The sequence below is a fragment of the Pseudoliparis swirei genome, chromosome 12, assembly GCF_029220125.1.
Source record: "Pseudoliparis swirei isolate HS2019 ecotype Mariana Trench chromosome 12, NWPU_hadal_v1, whole genome shotgun sequence".
Taxonomy (NCBI): Eukaryota; Metazoa; Chordata; class Actinopteri; order Perciformes; family Liparidae; genus Pseudoliparis; species Pseudoliparis swirei.
The window spans coordinates 19030910-19049796 of record NC_079399.1 but is presented as its reverse complement, the minus strand read 5'-3'; the positions used below and the strand labels follow the sequence as shown (position 1 = coordinate 19049796).

At 46.6% G+C, this 18887-nt stretch overlaps 2 protein-coding genes across 2 annotated transcripts in view; both read right to left on the bottom strand.

Annotated features, from left to right (window-relative positions):
- LOC130203040 (DNA polymerase zeta catalytic subunit-like) overlaps positions 1-10129 on the bottom strand; it is a gene marked incomplete at its 3' end in the record, with an annotated part of 48282 nt that extends 38153 nt beyond the window's left edge. The window contains exon 1 of the mRNA XM_056428935.1: positions 9560-10129. Within this exon, the coding sequence (XP_056284910.1) occupies positions 9560-9698 (139 nt within the window). The remainder of the gene's footprint in view (positions 1-9559) is intronic.
- A 3926-nt stretch (positions 10130-14055) lies between these two features.
- On the bottom strand, positions 14056-18853 carry LOC130202305 (E3 ubiquitin ligase TRAF3IP2-like). The gene is made up of 10 exons (XM_056427752.1): positions 18249-18853; positions 17750-17796; positions 17194-17664; positions 16351-16501; positions 16052-16233; positions 15867-15955; positions 15713-15781; positions 15524-15628; positions 15219-15293; positions 14056-15092 (listed from the first exon to the last, which is right to left on the bottom strand). Exons 1-10 carry the CDS (start codon positions 18347-18349, stop codon positions 14946-14948), a joined length of 1437 nt encoding a protein of 478 aa, XP_056283727.1. The 5' UTR covers positions 18350-18853; the 3' UTR covers positions 14056-14945.
- Positions 18854-18887: the final 34 nt, after the last annotated feature.

Genomic DNA, 18887 nt, shown 5'->3' with positions numbered 1-18887 from the left:
CTGCAACCGCAAGGTTGTGGGTTCGATCCCTGCTCTCCCCATTAGTTGCAAGTCGAAGTGTCCTTGAGCAAGGCACTGAACCCCCAGTTGCTTCCCGGGCGCTTCACCGCAGCCCACTGCTCCTTAATAACTAAGGATGGGTTAAATGCAGAGAACTAATTCAGAGAACTAATTCCCCCTTGGTCAGCAGACAAAACAATTAACTCTGGACTTCCCCAGCCTCACAAAAGGACCTGTCCACTCAACATGCCCCCCCCCCCTCTATTTTCCCCAACTAATGACGGCTGCCATGTTAAAGTTCAGGCATGCGAGTGTGTGGCTCTCTGAGATAAGAAGAAGAGGCGGGGCCTAGAGGAAGTGTGAGGCTTTAAGTTGGGGTGGGGTGGGTGGTGGTCAACAGGGTGGGGTCAAAGACTTCTCTCTCTCTCAACATGAGGAGGAGGGACGGCGAGGTGAGATGAAAGGAAACACCGATTTGATTCAGGGAAAAAAAAGAAGTGAAAACCCTTGAGGATAACAAAAGAATGCAGACAGGAGGAAGAGGAGGAGGAGGAGGATGCGGACCAGAACAGCAGAGCAAGAGACACAGAGCCATAGGAGAGATCTTCCGAGCTCTGCTTGCTCTCCTTCTCTGAGCTCTCCGGCATAATTTGATATTCACGGCACATCACAAGGAGCGGGAGACGGCGGCTCGGCTGGTGCATTGGGGCGAGTGAGACTCACTCACTCACGCACTCACGCACACACACACTCGTTCTTCCTCTTCACCCCCCCCCCCCCCACCCCACCCCAAACCGTCCGCTCTCAATCCGACACAGGTTGATGGCTGTAAACGCAGCTGAGATATTGCTGTGACTGGAGCAGATTGCAGAGAGATAGAGAAAGAGAGAAATAGAGAGGAAGAAATAGAAGAGAGACGGAGCATGTCTAGACAGAATGTTTTTTTTTTTTTTACTGACGTCAGATGTGGTAAATGTCTCCCAAAAATGTCAATAACATTAAAATAAAGACGACTGGAGACGTTAATCAGACCGTTCTCAAGAAGTCTGTTAAATAGCTGCAACAACAAGACCAGCCACACACACACACAGACACACCCACACCCACACAAACACACTATTTTTAGAGCCGGGCTTCCAGAATATCCCTCCCTCCCCCTCTACTCTCCCCTTTTTAATAAGCCTGCCTTCACAACTGATTGTAGGCTGCTACCGAATTAAATATTGATAAAAAAAGAAAAAGGAAGAAGGAAAAGAAAGCCTGTTGGTTCCCGCTGCAGTTCCCACTCAGAATCAAAGGAATACAAATAAAATATAAACCGCACACAGAAAGAGTGAAGGGTCTGCAACTTTTGAAAAGAAAAAGTAGACTTTGCCCAAGTGAAGCATCGGACTCTGAGCAAATACGCTGTGCGGCTGAAAGCGTGAAGAAAGTTCTCGTGAAACCCGGAGCTCATAAAGAGACCCGAGCAGATGTATATCATGTTATTAACAATCCCCGTCATAAATGAGAGACCCTGGACCAAAACGTTAAAAACAAGACAACCAAAAGGGGACCGACACGAGGAGTCACCAGAGACATTAAAGACGCAGATCCCCTTTTCTTTCAGGGAGTGCAGTTAGTGACAGTGTGGGCTCCACGTTCGTAGAGTAGCCGCCGGTGACCGGAACATGCCCCGAAAATGTTTTTGGAAACGAGTCCAGTTGCTCCCTCGCAGCGCTGACGTCGCCCTTCGAAAACAGCTGAACCTTGTCCCAGAATCTGTGGTCATTATTCGACATGGTGGATGTTTCCATCAGCTGTCTTTCGGGTGCCAGAGGTCACAAAAGACAACACAATGAGATACAGGATTGGGTTTTGAACACCTGTACTTTTGCGCGCTCCAATGTAATGGAGCGTATTGAACACCAGTCCATCTCGTTTATTTTGCACGTTCATGCATATTGTTTGTTGCCGCGTGAACAATGTGTTAGCAAACAAACGTAGAACTTGAGTGAGCACATCATCGCGGCTATAAAAAAGAAAGAAAAACAACAACTATGATTTACAAGATTACGTTTGAACACATCACGATAACGTTACATCTTTCCTTCGCCGAACACTCACGTTCACTAAACATAACCTTGGACGCAGCGCAACGTAACTCAACGCAGCGCCCGTTGCCGTCAGCCATGAGCTCCAACAACAGGCAGGGCCGCGCTGCCCAATGGCTGCTAACAGCGGACGTCGATAGCTCTCCTCCGGCGAGGAGCGGTCTCACGTACTTTAGGCCGTGTCCCGACGCAGCCTTCGGAGGCTGCAGCCCCTGAATGGGGACACAAGTATGCAAAGTCCTCCAACATGTTTGTTACGGTCTGATCTCTGGCTTTACAAAAAGGTCAGAAGGCCGGGTTTCATGGGTGTCAAAAGCAAAATGGCAAGACTTTACACGCAGAGGCAAGAATCCTATGGATCCAATTATTACGCAACAATGCATTAAACAGAAAGCTTGTGTGCTGGAGCATTAGTGCATTCCTATAATAACAACAGGAAGCAGAGCTACTCCACCATAATTTGAAGATATACCCAATGCCACAGATGAAAACGTAATCACTTTGTTTGTCTTTGTGTGCACTCAACACGCACGGGCCTCATTAACATCCATGCTGAATGGCACAACATGGCAGGTTCCCTGCAGCAGTGAATTCAAGCTTTCCTCGGCCTGCCAAACCCTTTCATTCTTTTTAAACAAAGTCTTAATCTGCTTTGAAACACTGCAGGGTTCTCCTGCAGCACTGCTAGTGGCCCTGGGGGGAAGGCAGAGTAGGAAGCCTCCCTCCCTCGCCGGATCGGCGGACAAAGTATGTGTGTGTTGGGGGGGGGGGGGCTCCTCTTCCTCCTCCTCCTCCCTGTGGGGACAATGGCGCAGGAGGAGAGGGGAGGAGACCCGACACGGAGCGGGAAAGGGACCTGAAATGACCCAGCACCACGTGCCAATGCGGGCCCCTCCTTCTTCAGACCACACAGAATCACATTGCAGGAGCCTGATTCATAGTGTGTGTGTGTGTGTGGGGGGGGGGGGGGGGGGGGGGGGTGCTGCTGCCAGAATGGAGGGCAAATCTCTAGCAGGCACTTCACATCAAACACTGGCTTTTTATTTATTTAATACAGCCTCCCCTCGCCTCCCTCCTCATCCCTCCATGGCGATGAACTAAATCATATCACCTGATTGGCAACGCCACCTGGCACACAGCTACAAGAAGCAGCAACTCCAAGGCTCCAAAAGTCTCACCCGGTCATGACCCAAACACAAGGCACTGCCTTTTAATCGCCTGGCTCTTTGGTCCTAAAAAAGAAGCAACTCAATTTCTCCTCACCGGCGTGCAGACACTGTTACTGCAGCAGTTCAACAGGCTGGAGTTGATCCACACGGGTCGGATTGTTTGGATCTCCTCTTTTCCTTGTTCGTGTTCGTCATTATTATTTTGCTTTGTAGAGTATAGGAACAACATTACTGTTGTGCGGTCCAGTTGTTCTTGTATCGCTGCCGGTTTGTGCGTGCCTATCTCTCGCGTCCAGGCCACTTCTTTGTTCCCTGATGGCACAAGTCAAAAAGACTATTGTAATTAGATTTGATGCAAATGTTATCACTAAAATGATGGCTCATCTAGGATCTGCAATTGGTATCGGAGACCAAAGAAAAACATGATCTGGAAATCTCTAAATGTTGTATTTGCTATTTTTGTAATCTTCCTGCATATCCCATCGATAACTCAAAACCGTGTCAATCCGCCACCAACCTCCCCTCCCCCTTATTTCCAATCACACTGATGGAGGGCTCACACTGGACTGAAAAAGAACAAACGATATATGGTACTGTGTGTGTGTGTGTGTGTGTGTGCGCGCGCATAGCTACTTATAACTCAATAACAATGCCATAGTCTGGTGACGGTAATGAATCTGACACCCACAGTCCAGCCAACAGTTCTCTGCACCAAGTCTCTCTCTTTAGCAAAGCCAAGCTGCGTTTCTTAAAATAAAACAGTGGGCCGGCCGTGTGGCGTGTAAGCGGAGAGCACCACAAGCTCAAAAGCCCGGTCGGCCCGGTGAACGGAGTTCGAGTCTCTGCACCGTGGCAGCTGAAGGGACGCACCGGTTCCGAGGATAGTCCATGCAGCATCGCAGAAGAAAAAGTGGGAAAAGACTAACCCAATAGTTATGGTGAGGGTCGTCAAACATGACAGCGACAGGAAATGCATTGGGGGGGCGAGGACTGCTGCAGTGTCACGCCTTTGGATACCCAGAGGAGCCTGAGGGAGCCATTACAGCCATCAATCATACCGACTGCAGCAGCAAGGACACCGAGGCAGCCGCTGTGAACTCACAGCTCCTTCAAGACAAAAGGAAATCTCGCCATCCACCAGGTAGCGGCTGCAATATCCTGGTCTGCTCTAGTAGACGTCAAGGAACGGAAGAGGTTATATGGCACGAAGCGACCAGGACGAGGGTCACCGACTTGTCGTTGGCGATCCACCTGCCGAGGTTGAAATAAAATTGCATAGCATCATAATTGAGGGTGAATGTTTACCGATCCGAATGGAAGCCTTGCATAAAAAAGGCGGTTGGGCTTTTGGAAAGTTCCTTCTGCAATCAAATGCTTCCCGCCGTGACAGTGTCACATTCAAAGGCTTTCTGTTGGCAACCGATGTGGTGGTTTGTTGCCAGAGGATAAGCGGAAACAAAAAGGTAGATAAGAGCGGGGTAAGGCCCTTGGCTGGTATCGAACCTGAGACTTGTATTGGTACGGACCATTACCATTAGGGTACCTTCATGAGCACAACAAGATAAAAACACTTTCAGGGGGTGTGGCTTTTCTATATGCAGACGGTTATCATTTCCGCCATCCACCATGGAAGACATAACCCCGATTTCGGCTTTTTACTTGTCAAAATTCCTCAAACGTCGGAACATGAAACACCCTCGTGTTCATAGCATCATCCGTAGTCACACACACGTCTGGATGACTCGGGCAAATGTTTTGCTTTGCACTATTTGCGTCATTCATACTATTCGCACCATTTGCTCCGCCCGGCCGAAATTCGCTTTATTCGCATCGGTGCATTGGCTTTGCATGGACTCTATTGTTATACCCTTTTGGTGTGAAGCAGCATTAGGCTGAACTGCACCTGTGGCATCAAGGTATTCAGAGAGAGACAAAGCCTCCTGCCACTTACATTTCACACAGGCCTGCTTGAAGGAGGGGTAAGGGGGGGGGGGGGTTCTTAAAGCTCTTCGCTGTGGCTGCTATGACTGTCTCTGTACAGGCCGCTCTGAAACCAGAAGTGACGGAAACAGTAATGTTGCCAGCGCGGCAGGTACCCAAGAGGTGCGAGGTGTGCTGGCTGTCTACGGACTGCGACACCACTGGAGTCAACTGACAAACTCGCAGCGATGACTAATTCCAGGATTCCCTGGAGCCAATAATATCAGAAACTGAGTGGGTGAAGACGATATATGAAGGTTGATTGTCAGATAAGACGCATCTTATTTCTGTGTGAAATGCAAACAATGGAACCGTCCCTTTATAAAGTCCTGTATTCTTTTTATCCCATTTTCAGTCCAGGTAAAACGGAGCTGTCAGTATCCCTGTGCCTACAGCAGTACAACCACGTCTTCCTGTGTCCCCTGCCTTCATGTCCCCTACCAACATCGTGTGATAACGGAAGCCTCAGAGCCAGTAATGCCAAAATCCTGTCGCACATCCCTTCCTCCAATTTCACTTCTAAAAAAGCCAAGCTTCTATCTGTGGGCAAAACCAGAGGATGAGGATTAGCGTGCAGCAGCTATCGCCAGCACGGCTCCGCCTCAGTCTGGTAAACCCACATGTTGCATAAACAAAAAGCAAATCCAGTGCCACCATATCAATAAATCGGCATCTCACTCAATCCCAGTGGAAACAGTCGGAGTAGCTGGGAGAGAGAGGAGAGTAAACAAGGTGGGGACAATGACTTTCTGTCTAATGAGATACAGAGTCCTTTTGAATCTGTCTATTATCCTATTAATGGATCCGGGAGGAATTCCTTCAGATGGCATTAAGGGCTCCCCTGGAGAGAGCTCAACCCGGGGACTGGGTGAGAGAAAGAGGCCCCTTGGGTTTAACTCCTCCATACGCTTCATGCCCGCCCCCCTCTCATTCAGGTCAATTGGTCATGCACTTCCTCCCTCTCTCCCTCCCTGCGTCCATAAACACTCAAGTGCACATGTCCGAGCAATGGAACCAAAATTGGTGCAGCTCCTGCTGCCTCTGTCTTCCCAGAGGTAAACTGTCAGTGCATCCGGGGGCCACGCTTGTCGGGATCAGCGGGTGGAGTTTAATGGCGTCAAAACCTAAAAAAAAAGGTTGCAGCCGCCTCGAGAGCAACAGAGAAAAAAAAGTCTTAAAGTTTATGTCCTTGAGGGATTTTTCCCCACCACAAATACAGTCAGTTATTAGATGCCGATCACGGGGGGGATTTTCACAACAAAGGGAATCTCCGCCCCACCTCCTCTTATTGCAGAGATGGATGCATGTACAGTATGTGTGCAGCACAGGCAAGGCCAGCCACTGAATGCTAACAAAGAGAGGAGAGGGGGAGAAGCAGGAAGCGTGGCATTGAATTACACAGGGCTGATTGGTGGGAGTCTGCATGGCTTGGGTCATGGAAGGACAGGCACGAGGAGGCCTGGGGTTGCAGCCAGAGCCACATGGCACAGATGCGCCGCCGACCGGGGTGAAGGCAGTGACGAGATAAGAGCAGACGCACATTGAGCGGAGCTGCTCGAGAGTTCCAGCCCTCTGGGCAGACAATGGAAATCACTGTGGGGGGCGAACGGCAAATATTGCGAAGTAGCTCCTTTTGAGTGGGCGTGGTCTGTTCCTCGGCTCCAAAGAGTGAGAAAAAAAGAAAAAAGTATGCCTCTCTGCCTCAATGTGTTCCAGATGGTGATGCAATTTTATTTCTGGAAACGCGGAGCTAACTCGGGACTCCGGCTCGCCACGAGTGATACGTGAGCTGAGCAAGAGCAGAGTCAAAACTGCGCGGACCTGCAAGGAGCGCACACACTGTTACAGACACTATTTATACCAATGAAACAATACCAACTGCGTTTGTGTACATACTCGTGCTGGTATCGAGCACGTTCGCTCATTATTATTAAAAGGGCACACTATGCATCATCCCAATCATCTCTGGACCTGCTAGAATTGTGCGGTGGCGTCAGTATCTGTCGAGGCCCTGGAGCGTTTTTGTGTATTCAACTTTGGGCAGGAAGCAAGGGAAATGGCAGATTTAATGAGGACGAAAAAGCTGGGTTACGGTTGCTAAAATCAAATGAATATGATATCGATGAAGTGACATTTTTGGGTAGGGACACTGTTGATGTCAGACGGTGGAGATGGTTATTGGATAAACTATTGGGACAACGGGCAACCAGCATCCCTAAATGCAAAGTCACCAGGACCAGAAGTCAAAACAAGTACAACTAGAACGGGCACTCGGTAGAGCGCATACCTTTGCATATCACAAGATTGGGCATTGAATTATGAACATTTTGGCATTAGTTGCATGCCAATTGGATAGAAATGGTAAAAAGAAGATTTTGACCGTTTCATGACCTTGACCTTTGACCTGATCGATCCCAAAATCTAATCAAATGGTCCCCGGATAATAACCAATCATCCCACCAAATTTCATGCGATTCGGTTTAATACTTTTTGTGTTATGCGAGTAACACGCATACAAATAAATAAATAAATACACGGCGGTCAAAACATAACCTTCCGCATTTTCAATGCAAAGGTAATTATGAGACGCATCTTCATTTAAATGTAAACTCAGGCTGAAATCATTTTGATATTAAAATCAACTCTTTGATAGGCAGACAGTTAATCACAATAGTCATGTAATGTCCTTTATATTTTTTGAAATTGCATTGATACTTGGGTTTGAAGTTCCCAACACAATTTCCCAAAGCGACATTTTCAAATAGTTTTCATGGTTTTAAGTTCTTCACAAACTTTGCCATTTGCTTGAAGATGACCACGGATTCAGGGATCGACTATATTATGAAGTGACCGACTGGCCAAATAGACTTACGGTAATCAGTACAGGTACACCGGATCTCTACACTCTGGAACCTTGAACGCAACGCCGTGTTCACTGGCTTTATTGTGCTTGAATCAGCGTTGAACTGCTCCTGAAAATTTATTCACTGACGAGATACCCTGTCTGCCTCTGCTGCAATGTGTATGTGTGTATCTGTGTGTATCTGTGTGTGTGTGTGTGTGTGTGTGTGTGCAGCCACCTCATATCCGAACAACCGCATGCGAACGTGCAGGTTTATGACAGAGCCAAATTAGACCTGACACCCAGCCCACAGTCCCCTTCACTTTTCTGCTCCAAATCATTTAAGCCTCACTGAGCTCCACCCTGTTGGACGCTGCTCCGGGTGGCCCCGGGGAGGAGCGCCGTCACAGCCATGGAAGGGGGACGAGTTCGACTTCCATCCACTAACCACCACTGGGGGACTGGCAAAAATATAAAAACATTCAAATACACACAGTCATTGTTCTGCAATGGGGTCTTTTCACCTGGCAAAGAGGGTTGAGGTGAGGGCACGGCAGTCGCAGGGGGATTTGGCTTTGTTTGAATGCCCTGCCATTGTGCAGGAAATGATTCTATTGTTTAGCGCTGCAGGGATTAAAGTACCCGGCTGTAATGGGTTTATTAGAGAGCAGGGCATGTCCCAGATCTCAAAGAACAACACCAATCTGTTAACATGCATTGCACATTCATTGTCACACAGTGAAGTAATCTGCTCCCATGTACCTCATCCTTACATACTGCATATCACTGTGCCGTCATGATGCCCTTTCATTCCGTAGCACACAACTGACGCCGGGTCTGTTGTTATAGAACCCCCTTCCCCCCTAATGTGCATCTCACACGGCAAAGTTTCGCTATCGTGGTCGTTTTTACTTAAAATAATAAAATAAAGCTCAGAGAGTAGGCAGCACGATGCAGTCTAGACTGTCCGCACTCCACAGGTTGCTGTAAACACAATAGAACCAACATAAAAAGAGTGGTATGCACGAACTGTCCCTGAACGCCACATGTGGCAGGGAGGGACACAAATCGAGCCCTCACAGACCAGAGCTGTGTCCTCCCGCCTCCACCACCATGCCACGATGGAGCGAAAACAAAGCAGAGCCGTGTGAGGAGGAGGAAGAGGAGGAGGGAGCAGCAGAGGAAGGATTCCCACCGCTGCGGGCAGACCCGTATGCAAAGCAACAGCGGCGCAAACCGCGTTAGAACAATGTGTCAACACCCGACATCATCTTCCTGTTGACATTCTGCATAAGAGACCCGTTAGGTTTCCTCTATAAACAATACGCGCGCGTGTGTGTGTGCAAGTGCGCGCGTCCAAACAGCAGCACGTTTAACATGCCGCGTGCTGCAAGAAGCATACCCCATTAGCCTCATTTAAATAATGAAGTACAAAAAAAAAAAAACACAAGAAACATACACGAGAGGTGGCTCACCTGCAGGTGTTGCTCCAAATATCCGGACAACCGGCACTTTCTTCACGCCGCTCTCCCTGAATTCAGAGTAGCAGACGTCCAGGTCCTTAATGGGAGCCGCCAGATAAAAGTCCGCGGTGACGATACGCACGGCGAACATGACTGCAGCGTCCGCCAGAAGAGCCCCAACAACTACCGTTAAGAGTCCATGCAACGCGGGAGCCTCTGCGGCCAGGCGAAGCCAGCCGAGTGGAGCGCTGTCACGGCGGTAGGGACGTGGACAAAAAGCGGAGGGGAAACCCGGTTGTGTCCCATGAAAAAAAGACGTGAACAAAGATTCCCCGCGGCTCCAGCGCGCCCCGAGGTGCCGACGTCTGAGGTTTCAGCCACTGCGAGGAATCACTGGACGCTCCGCAGTTGTCAGGTCCATGCTGTACTTGTAATTGTGGCCATTCCGTATTTTTTAGCTTTCTCTCTTTCTGGGGTGTCTTTGTTTCTCAGCCAGGAAGACGTTCCCCGGGCTTCCGGTATGTGGCGTTATCTGCCCAAATCACGCCTCAGAACTAGCTAGTCCCAGCAAGTCCCGCTGTATCAGACAACCCCTCAGATGAGCTCCCTCTGCTTCCATAACAGGCTAGCCCACGCTAGCCGACGTATGAGGGGAGGTAAGCCGGCTGGAAAGCACAAGGACAGCACTTCCGACCGCGTTTTTTCAGAATAAAAGCGTAGAAATTCTAAAGGGACACAGGGTAAAAAAAACGACGGTTTTATTTTGGAAATACTTCCGCGTATGGTCCGCTGTTTATGGCCAGCACATAAAGACTGTGATTTGGTCGGCTACCTTAGCCTGACTTCAGTGCACTGACATTTGTTTCACCAGCAAAGCAGGCCATCTATAATCGTCGACCCTTTTACTAAACACTAGGGCGGAATAAACAGGTTGTATTTCGTGGTGTTGTCATCGAGCAGCGGTCCGCTACGAACAGTGCAAGTCAAAAACGACGCGAATTTAACCGTAATATCCGGAATTATGTGTTTTTATTTCAAAATAAGAGCATACAAATCTGAACAATGAAGCGTACATATTCATTCAGTCACAAACAGGCTGTAGGTTCTCACGGCTCGCATACAAAAGGAACTTGCATTGACGGTTTGGCGGCGAACGGTCACAATAAACAGTAAGATAAAAGAGGAAAAACAAAACAAGTATTACAAGTCAACACTCATATTTCTAAAAAAATAAATCCACAAAAAACAATTTAAAATATACATCTATTTTTATTTAAAGGTTGGAGGACATAATGTGCAAAAATAGTGACCAAGGAATGTGCAAATATTCACTGGAGATGAAAGCAACAAAACATGAAGTGCCAAAGTATGAAAACAAAGAGCACCACATGCATGTTTACATGAGCACAATCACACAAAAATAGAGTCTGAGCCAGTCAGACCCTCCCCTCAGCGCCCATTAAACCACCCTGAAAGCCTAGTTATTGATCTGTTCGTTATGCTATCTATCAATTTAAACCTGCACAGGAAGCTTAGGCTCAGGCCTAACTCCCTATGTGTGTAATATGATACTTTGCCTAACTCCTTAGATTGCACTACACGCCTGGTGGGAAAGTGCTTTTTCATCAATAATGAAATGAAAAAATGGAAATGTCTGATGGCGTTATGTTCAACAATGAAAGTACACTTAAGTGAAAGTCAAGCAATGCTTCTGCAAGCCAGGTTCAAACCGATGCCATTGGCGGACCTTTATTTTGTAACTAAATGCGCTTCCAGGGGGGAAAACAGGAAACAGCATTATGGGACTTCACGTAAAGCTTGATGACACGTTACCTCATTTGCCACCACAGCAGCAACAACTCGGATCAGATCAGATCAAGAAGCTGGAAAGCATAATTTCCCCATTGGTGAGCAGCGCGTATCTCATTGGCTGATGTGTTTGTGCAACCTATCCTAGAATACATTTAACAAAAAGGATATCTCACAAGGAAATATTAACAATTATAGAGAAATATTTTAGGCCTATTCAAAATGTTTCCATCAAGAGCAATTGGTTTACTTTAGCACCACAGATACACTGAGTTTACATTTGATACAAAAAGGTTTCAAGTACCATCAAATACAGTGAGATGATCATCTCCATCGCCACCACAGACTAACCCATGCAATGATTTTATCATTTATATTTATTATTAACGAGTGCTTTAGTGATTTCTAATGAAAGCAGCTTCTATGGACAGCACAAGCATGAATATTTCACACAGTCTTATCCTGTATCTCCTCTTCAGGGTGGTGGCCACCGTTGAATGCAGTGTACTCGTGTGCGATGCGTTTTTAATGTCGTGAGAACATTTTGTGCAACATGGACGTCGTTGAATAAAATGACCTGATGTGACCTCTGGGAAAATGTCGGGCTCGTGACTCTACAACAACAAACTAGAGTCCCAGGACAGTAAAGGGGAACGGAAGCACTCGCCATACGATTGATACAAAAATAACATTCTTGCAGAAATCTTCCAAATGTAATGCCAAAATCACAGCAGGTCTTGGTGTTCTTGGGGTGTCTCTAGAGGCCTTTCTGACCATACAATTCCACACCAAATCTGTGTAACAAATGGTATCAACCCAAAACAAATTCCTGCAACAATAGAGCATGGGAATGTCCATCATCTAGATACATTATAATGTGTATTAGCCCTTATATTATACATAAACACAATGTTTATTCTGGATTGATGGCTTGAGAGACCTCCAGCTTTCAGATGATGCACCCGCACTGTGTGGCATGAACTTTTGAGCTGCCATCTCCTCCTCACATCCCCCGTCCCCCTTTTACAAATAGACATAGTCTATGTGGGTCTCTCGGGTTAAAGTCAGACTTTAACTGAAGGCTTTGTGAGTCACGTCTTTGAGCTTCTTCTCCCCAACCTTTCAGAATCTCCAAAGCCCACTTTGTTTTCTTTCTCCCCACCACCCGTTGGTGCCTCCCACACATCTCCGCTCTGCTCAGTATTCCTGTAATGGCCCCCGGACACGACGGAGCGGCAGCGTCTCGGCTCTCCACTGAAGGAGCCATACCCCCTCTCCAAACAGCTTGTTGGATACGGTTGGACATCGCAGTTGGGGATGAAAAATGTCTCGTTAGCATTTTATTTCATCAAGATGGATGGGGGAAACCTCTGTCTGCCTGAGTGTGTGCTGACCTTGAGCGAGAGCCTAACCCTCTTAATGAGCCCATCAGCAGGCATCTGCTTACGTTAGCCGGCAAGCACACCCGAGGTCTACGGGCGCATCAAAACTAACCCAGACTTATTGTGTATGCCGTATTTAATGCAGTGTCTGGTCTAAAGTGCTTTACGGGTCACTGAGCGCATACATCTTTACTGTGGATGTCCTCAATTTGAGGGGCTGAAAGTGATATGTTATGCTCACTTCCATCATGAAAACCCATCTGTTCCTTGTAGTAAAGTAATTACTCAAAGGAGCAGAGATCTGACCCTACAAACGATTAATGTCCAGCTACTCTGACGGAGTATTTTGAGAAAAAAACAAAACAAACACATTCTAAACTCAAGGTCCACTTACTTACTTTCGCCATGAACTTCTAACCATAACGCACACAAGCGGCGAAATGAAGCCAAAAAACTGCAGTTCCTCCAATGGCCTCTTGAGACTGGCTACAGAAGAGAGTCAATGGCGGGAATGAGTTTTTGGTTAAAGGCCTTCAAGTAAGGTGTGTGGTTAACACACGCTTCAGAGAGGTCAATGTTTTGTTCTGCGATAGAAATGCTTCAACATAAACGTCTCACTCTGGAATTTTGAAGCTTCTTGAACATCTTAAAAAAAGGCAGTTGCTAACAAATGGTTTATCGAGTCCACCCTCCAGAAACAACAAGGCCCACTACTTGGACCACTTTTGGAGTTCGGCTGTGCAATCTTTGCCCAGATGGCAGATCCAACGACTCAGATGTCGAACAATGTGGTCAAACCGTGGAACTTCGGTCGTGTGATGACGGTGGCCGTACACCGCAGGGAGATGGTAACCTCAATGACCTTTTGACCTCCTTCAACCAGGGTTGCTGTTTTGGGTCTGACACCCGATGGAGTCCATACTCTCACTGCAGCGACAGAGACGGGATTGATACGCCCCAGTGCCTGTGTCAGCATGTCCCACTCAAAATTATGTTGGGAGTATTTTTACGAGGGGGGGGGGGGGGTATCTGCATCTGGTTGCTTTGGACTCAACAGATAAGGCCGACCGAAGTGGCGCGCAAGTCCTGGAACAATGACAAACAAAGGATTTATCTTTGCCGACAGCACTGGTGTTTACAGACGGCACCCTCCTGCGGGCGCTGATATGAGGCACAATTATACCATAACCACTCCGGTGAAGTTATGTTTCGGTTGTAATACTTTGTTTTCCCTGTCAACATGTGCTTTCTTACGATGTGGCTCTTGTGATCCTCGAGAACTCCTTCATGGAAATAAATCAATAATTTGCTCACCAGCTAGTTAAAACAAAAAGGTATTTATTTCAAAGTAACATGAAAACAGAATGTCAATAACCTAATGGGATGTTGGTTGGAAGTGTCTATGCAGTGGTAACCATGGCAGGGAGTTATTATTTGGCATATGCTGCCCCCTTCTGGTGAGAGATGGAGGTTTAAGAAATACAAGAGTAGTATGCCGCTGGAATAATAAGAGGCTTTTTACAGTGTTTATTCTGATTTCTTGAACAAGAAAAAAAACATTTTAAACAAATATAAATAATGGTAAATCATATTGTTATACTATATTCTGCATTATTCTGCTCAAATAATAAAACAATAAAACACAAAGAAGATCATTCAATCGATAAGCTTGTAATGATGATTTTGAAATGACATTTTAAAGTGGCCTTGCAAAACGAAAGGGTTGTTGGGAATGTTGCTCACTCTTTTTCAACGAATGCAGCGAACGAGCTCCAAAAGACGTGAGATCTGGCGAGAGTTGTTTTTCAGGATTTCTTGTCGGAGGATTTTAATTTAACTAATTGCCGTCGGGATTTAAGAATTTCAACAAAAAAATATTACAGAATGTTTTTTTTCCTGCTTTTCATTTTTCATTTTGAGACAGATTTGTCTTTGAGCATGGCCGCTGTAATTCAAGATGTCTCCTTCAAGCTGTACGGATGCATGAGTGACAAACCCACAGAGTCTTGTTGGAAATAAATAGGGAACTTTTGTAAAGTGATATGTTAAAAATGCGAAACCCGATTGATCGGTATTCAGAGTATAAAAGTGGGATTTGAAACAAAATCCAAAATGAAAACACACAACAAGCAGCTCCTCAAAGCTCCGGCGCAATGAACAATGTACTTTTGTGTGTGTGTGCGCGTCTGTCCTTTTATGAGATGTTCTCAGAGGGGCCGAACGGTGAGGATGATGTCCGGCCCCCGCTGTGGGATGATGTAGCGCTCCTCCCTGAGCAGGCGCAGCAGCAGGTCCTGGGTGTCCCGGGGCCAGTGGTAGATCCTGGTGCTCTGGAGCCAGGTGGGAACGTGTCTCTGCAAACACAGATGGACAGACATCAGCGTTTTTAATGTTCTTCCTACATTAATAATTCTGCACTGCGACAATTCCTAGACTTTAAGGGAGCGACCTATTATGATCTGTATGTTTTCGTCACTTGCCTTGAATGCATTAGGAAACAACACGGGTACCAGTCTGAAGTTCAGGCAGCCTTGTTGGATGAACTCATGTTGGATCTGACAGGAACACACGATTATCAGGCCGGGTTAGGAGTTAAGCATTGAATATAAAAGTTAGTCAATTAACTATGAGGTCAAAAAAAATCCCCTTTTGTTTTTTTAAAGCGTGAACGGCTGCATTTACACTATGGGTCAAGCGTAAGATCACACACGCTCACGCACACGCACACACACAAACACTGATGTATCCCACGGCCCTCAGTTGTTGACAGCTGCGTGAGCCTCACCTGATTGTGAATATACTTGGTGTGCAGGCCGTGCTCTTCGTCTCCATCTCCCTCCACGTCCTCCCTGTACTTGGGGCTGATGACCACGATGATGAGGACCGATTTCTGTGAAGTGACAGCACACCGTCGGCCGTTTGTAGAAGACGATCCGTGACACAATTTGGATTCAGACTCGGTGGCTCGACTTACGTCATTCAAAAAGCTGTCCATCCATTTGTTGATGCCCATCCTTCGGATCGGATTGTCAAAGATGTCGATCTGTCAGCAGGACAGGCGCGTTCATTGTGAGTGTTTGTTCGGAAAGTTACCGAGAGGCATAAAAGGTGATGAAGACATGACTTACTGCTGGGTTGAACCCCTGATCAGTCAGAAATTTGGTGAAAGGAAGGATTTCTTCGGCCGTGTCCACTGAATACGTGATGAAAACATTCCCTGACAAAGAAAAAGTCAGTGATACTCTTCACCAATCCAATTCCACTTCCTAAAACCAAGAGAACAGGTGCATGCAGGGACACCGACGCGACTCACTGTACTCCTCAGACAGGCTGATTACCCTCCGGATCTCCTTCGTGGCCGGCCCCGGACCGGCCTGCAGGGAGCGGTACACGTCCACCTCGTGCATCACTTCTCGAGGAGGGCCTACGCGCTCAGTAGAGCCGTAGTGGGAATTTGGAGTATATTTAGGTTGCAGCCTACCGTGGGGGGGATTCCTGTGGAAGGATTATAATCAAAAAAGATGAGATTCATGCATGACGTTTGTGTCAAATAAAAGTGTTTAAAATGTCTGAATATCTTTGACCAATGGGACAGGAATCGTCCGGTCGTACCGTGACTGTTGGTAGCGGTGAGGCTCCTCGCGTGTATCCCCTGGGTAGTCGCGCTTAAAATGATAATGATAATCATCATTGTGACGTGGCATATTTGCTGGAGGGCAGCATGCACACTGTCGGACACGACCCCCCTGGATTGGATTGGGGCCTGCAGAGAGATAAGGAGGAGAAGCAGACATTACAACATTTCAATAAATACAACTGCTTCAGAGTTTCAAATTCAGCAGGAATGAGGTCATGCAGACTCCGCAGAAACAGAGGCGGGGAGGCATCTTTTCTAACAAAATCCATCACAGACGTACGGGACCTGTGTATTAAGAGGACGTGGACTATTGTGGGTAATCGTCAAAGGGAATGTCGGTTGGAGAGGAACATCAGGAAAATTACATTTAAAACAATTATCAGCAATGTGTTTTGACAAAAAACAATATGTTATAATTGTGAATAATCCCCAGACGTGAAACATAATTTTTTAACCAATTTGAATACCATCATCAAAATTCCCTTCACCTTCAGAAAATCTGTCTTGTGTAATTTGACCCTATAATTAATTTAGATATTGGCCCATTGCTAATAAATTCGGAAATAAAAATGAAATATTAGCAGACATGTCAGGCACGAACCACACCGTACAATCTTGGATTCAAATATTATTATTTATGTGCTCTGTTTACACAATAAAAAATAAAAAATTGTCAAACGCGAAACATTTCCATTTTCCAACACTGACAGTGAAGGCCTTTGCACACCAAGTCGGTGATTTTAGAAAAATACAAATAAAAACATACAAGGATATGATGTGCCTAAACAAAAGACACATAATATTTCAATCACACTGACCATTCATGCAGGCTGCTGGGTATTGTGGTGGGATATTGTGGGTGCAGTTAATTTCAGACTTGAGTGAGTAAGGAGGCTCCAATGCCTCCTGCACAGAGAGACCATGGGGCCAGTCTGAAGGGCCAGCGATGCCCCTGCTGTGGTCCCCCAGGGACTGCTCTCTGAGACCATGAGGCCAACCACCTGCAGGGAGGAGGCTGTTTGTCTGTTCCGGACAGGAAGATGTGACAGAACAAGGTTGGGGGGCACCGCGAGAGGCTGCTCTGGGATCCTGCTGGTGCTGGCCCCCAGGGTGTCTCCACTGGTTGTCGTTGTACGCTGTCCCACTGGCTTGACCATAGCTGTGCTTCTGCGGGCTGGTCTCTGAATGGCAACTACACTGTTTGCAAGCGGGAGGCCAGGCCAAGTCCAGACTGGAGGATGTCATGCTTTCATCCGTCTCAACAGGAGCCCTCTGGTGCGGGCAGGGCCCTGACAACGGGAGCCAATAGAAAAAAAGGGTTCACTCGGAAAGACTCTTTGATTGGCTGCTATCTGATGAGGTGTATCGTCTTACCTTTAAAAGAGTCCATCTCGTCACTGAGGAAAAAGTGTCCGTTGCCTCTGGTGAAGTTGAAAATGAAAACATTTAAGGAATGCAATAGAGCTCGCCAACTTAAAGAGACAGTACCTTACATGTGCACAGCGTGTAGTTTCAACTGAAAGACTCAAAGTTCACTTTTAAAGTCGCGACCAAGAAGTTTAAAAAAAAAGGTCACGATTAAAAATTCACATCTTACAGAGTAAATAGGGGATAGAAAAGTGACTGAGAACGATCAAGTGTAAACAGTTTTCAAGAGGAGCATTACACATTCCTGTCTGTTCCTCTCGGAATAGGTGCGACACACTGCGTTTACCGTCAGAGGTGCGTTTGAGTGGAAACTGGTACAAAGGTCAGAATCATGGATCTAAAAAGGTATGCCGAGTGTGTCTCCTTCACAAAAACCTGAACAAGTTTTCAGTGTGTTTTCCGCACACAGTTGCATGTAGAGAATAAAGCAGAACACCCCACCTACCTTCTCTCAGGTCTGCTTATCCCTCGGCCACAGCACAAACCTGTTCTGAGGGAAACAGGAAATATTCCCACTATGCAAAGCAGAGTGGCCTCGTGACCCATTTATGCAAATTAAGCAGGGCATTGAAGACTGCAACTGGCTTTCTGCATCTTTACAGTTAACTGTAACTTTGAGAGGCGGCGGGTCATATTTACATCCAGGCCCTTATAAAGGAGCACATGTAAATCTTCAAGCAACACATTCAAATTCGTCAGAAAGTACACAATTGACTTGACCTATAAAACCGCAGCGCTGCTCATGTGTATTCAAATGTTTTATTTGGAACAAATCATTAAACTATTTAATGTCTTGTGGCAAGTTTTGGACGACATTTCCACAGCTATATATATATATCCAGTTCATCCGCATTAATATTTCACCTGCAGTATGTCAGGTTGTAGTTGGCGCTACATGCCAACGTTATAGTGCTAATACACTCACAATGACAAATGCTATCGAGCAGACGTGTAGCAGGTATACGGTTTATAATTTCCCCCGATGCTAGCATGCTAGCCAACACTAAACACAAAGTGACGAGTCATTAGTTCAGCAGGTATTTCATCACAAACCAACAAGTACTGGCTTGATTAAAATGTTCAC